Source organism: Formica exsecta, unplaced genomic scaffold (genome assembly GCF_003651465.1).
Source record: "Formica exsecta isolate Colony F162 unplaced genomic scaffold, ASM365146v1 C16342932, whole genome shotgun sequence".
In the NCBI taxonomy this organism is placed as follows: domain Eukaryota; kingdom Metazoa; phylum Arthropoda; class Insecta; order Hymenoptera; family Formicidae; genus Formica; species Formica exsecta.
The window spans coordinates 1-793 of record NW_021846858.1 but is presented as its reverse complement, the minus strand read 5'-3'; the positions used below and the strand labels follow the sequence as shown (position 1 = coordinate 793).

General features: G+C 40.2%; 1 protein-coding gene across 1 annotated transcript; it reads right to left on the bottom strand.

Moving 5' to 3' along the window:
- Window positions 1–5: 5 nt before the first annotated feature.
- LOC115235422 lies at window positions 6–793 on the bottom strand (the record flags this gene model as incomplete). The annotated part of the gene is made up of 2 exons (XM_029807250.1): window positions 432–793; window positions 6–231 (listed from the first exon to the last, which is right to left on the bottom strand). Coding segments are annotated over exons 1-2 (555 nt in total), but the record flags the coding sequence as incomplete, so codon positions are not given.

The window sequence follows — 793 nt, the reverse complement described above, 5'->3', positions numbered from 1 at the left end:
ATACGTATATGCTTTCCGTCAAGGGCACCAAGACAATTTGGAAATTGCCACTTATCAAAGAATCCATCGGCGACGTTTTTCCACGAATTTTGATCCATGGATGAGAGAAAAATCGGTTGTAGTGCTTCCCAAATTGCTTGGCAGGTCTCAGGTATAATAGCGTGTGCTGTTGATTTTCCTATGCGAAATTCTGTATGTTTACTCAAAATGGAATCTCCTTGAGCCAGATATCTGTAAAAAAAAGGTAATACTCCAACTTTGTATCATAGCATAAAGTAAATCCCATTTCCCATGATGCGATTTTTCGTACTAGATTTCTTACAGGGAGCGCTACTGATTGTTGCAAGACTATGCAACATGCTAATGATTTTACCAAGTAGAATGCGTGCTGTTTTATTTACGTTTTATATTACGGGATTCTGCATACTCACAAGAGGGTCACCTGCAGACGTAGTTTGGGGTCTAGTGGAGTCCTCCTGCTTCGCTTTTGTAATTTGTCTCTCACTCGGCCAAGCAGCCAATTAAAGTGCTCCGGCCACATTCGGAAATTGTGAAAAAATTCCTCGTGGTCTTGCGCCTCGATTTCACGCACAAGATTTGCCTGGTAACCGTGTTGATTTTTAGGTCGATTTATGGGACGGACCCACCATCTTCTGCTTGCGTGACTTCGTTTTCTCCGTTTTAATTTCCACAATTGCATCAAATGATGATGTAGCATGATAACAAAACTACTTATCAAGATCAATTTATTGCGTTCCATTCAACTTCAATATAAAACCTCTCAAATATAACC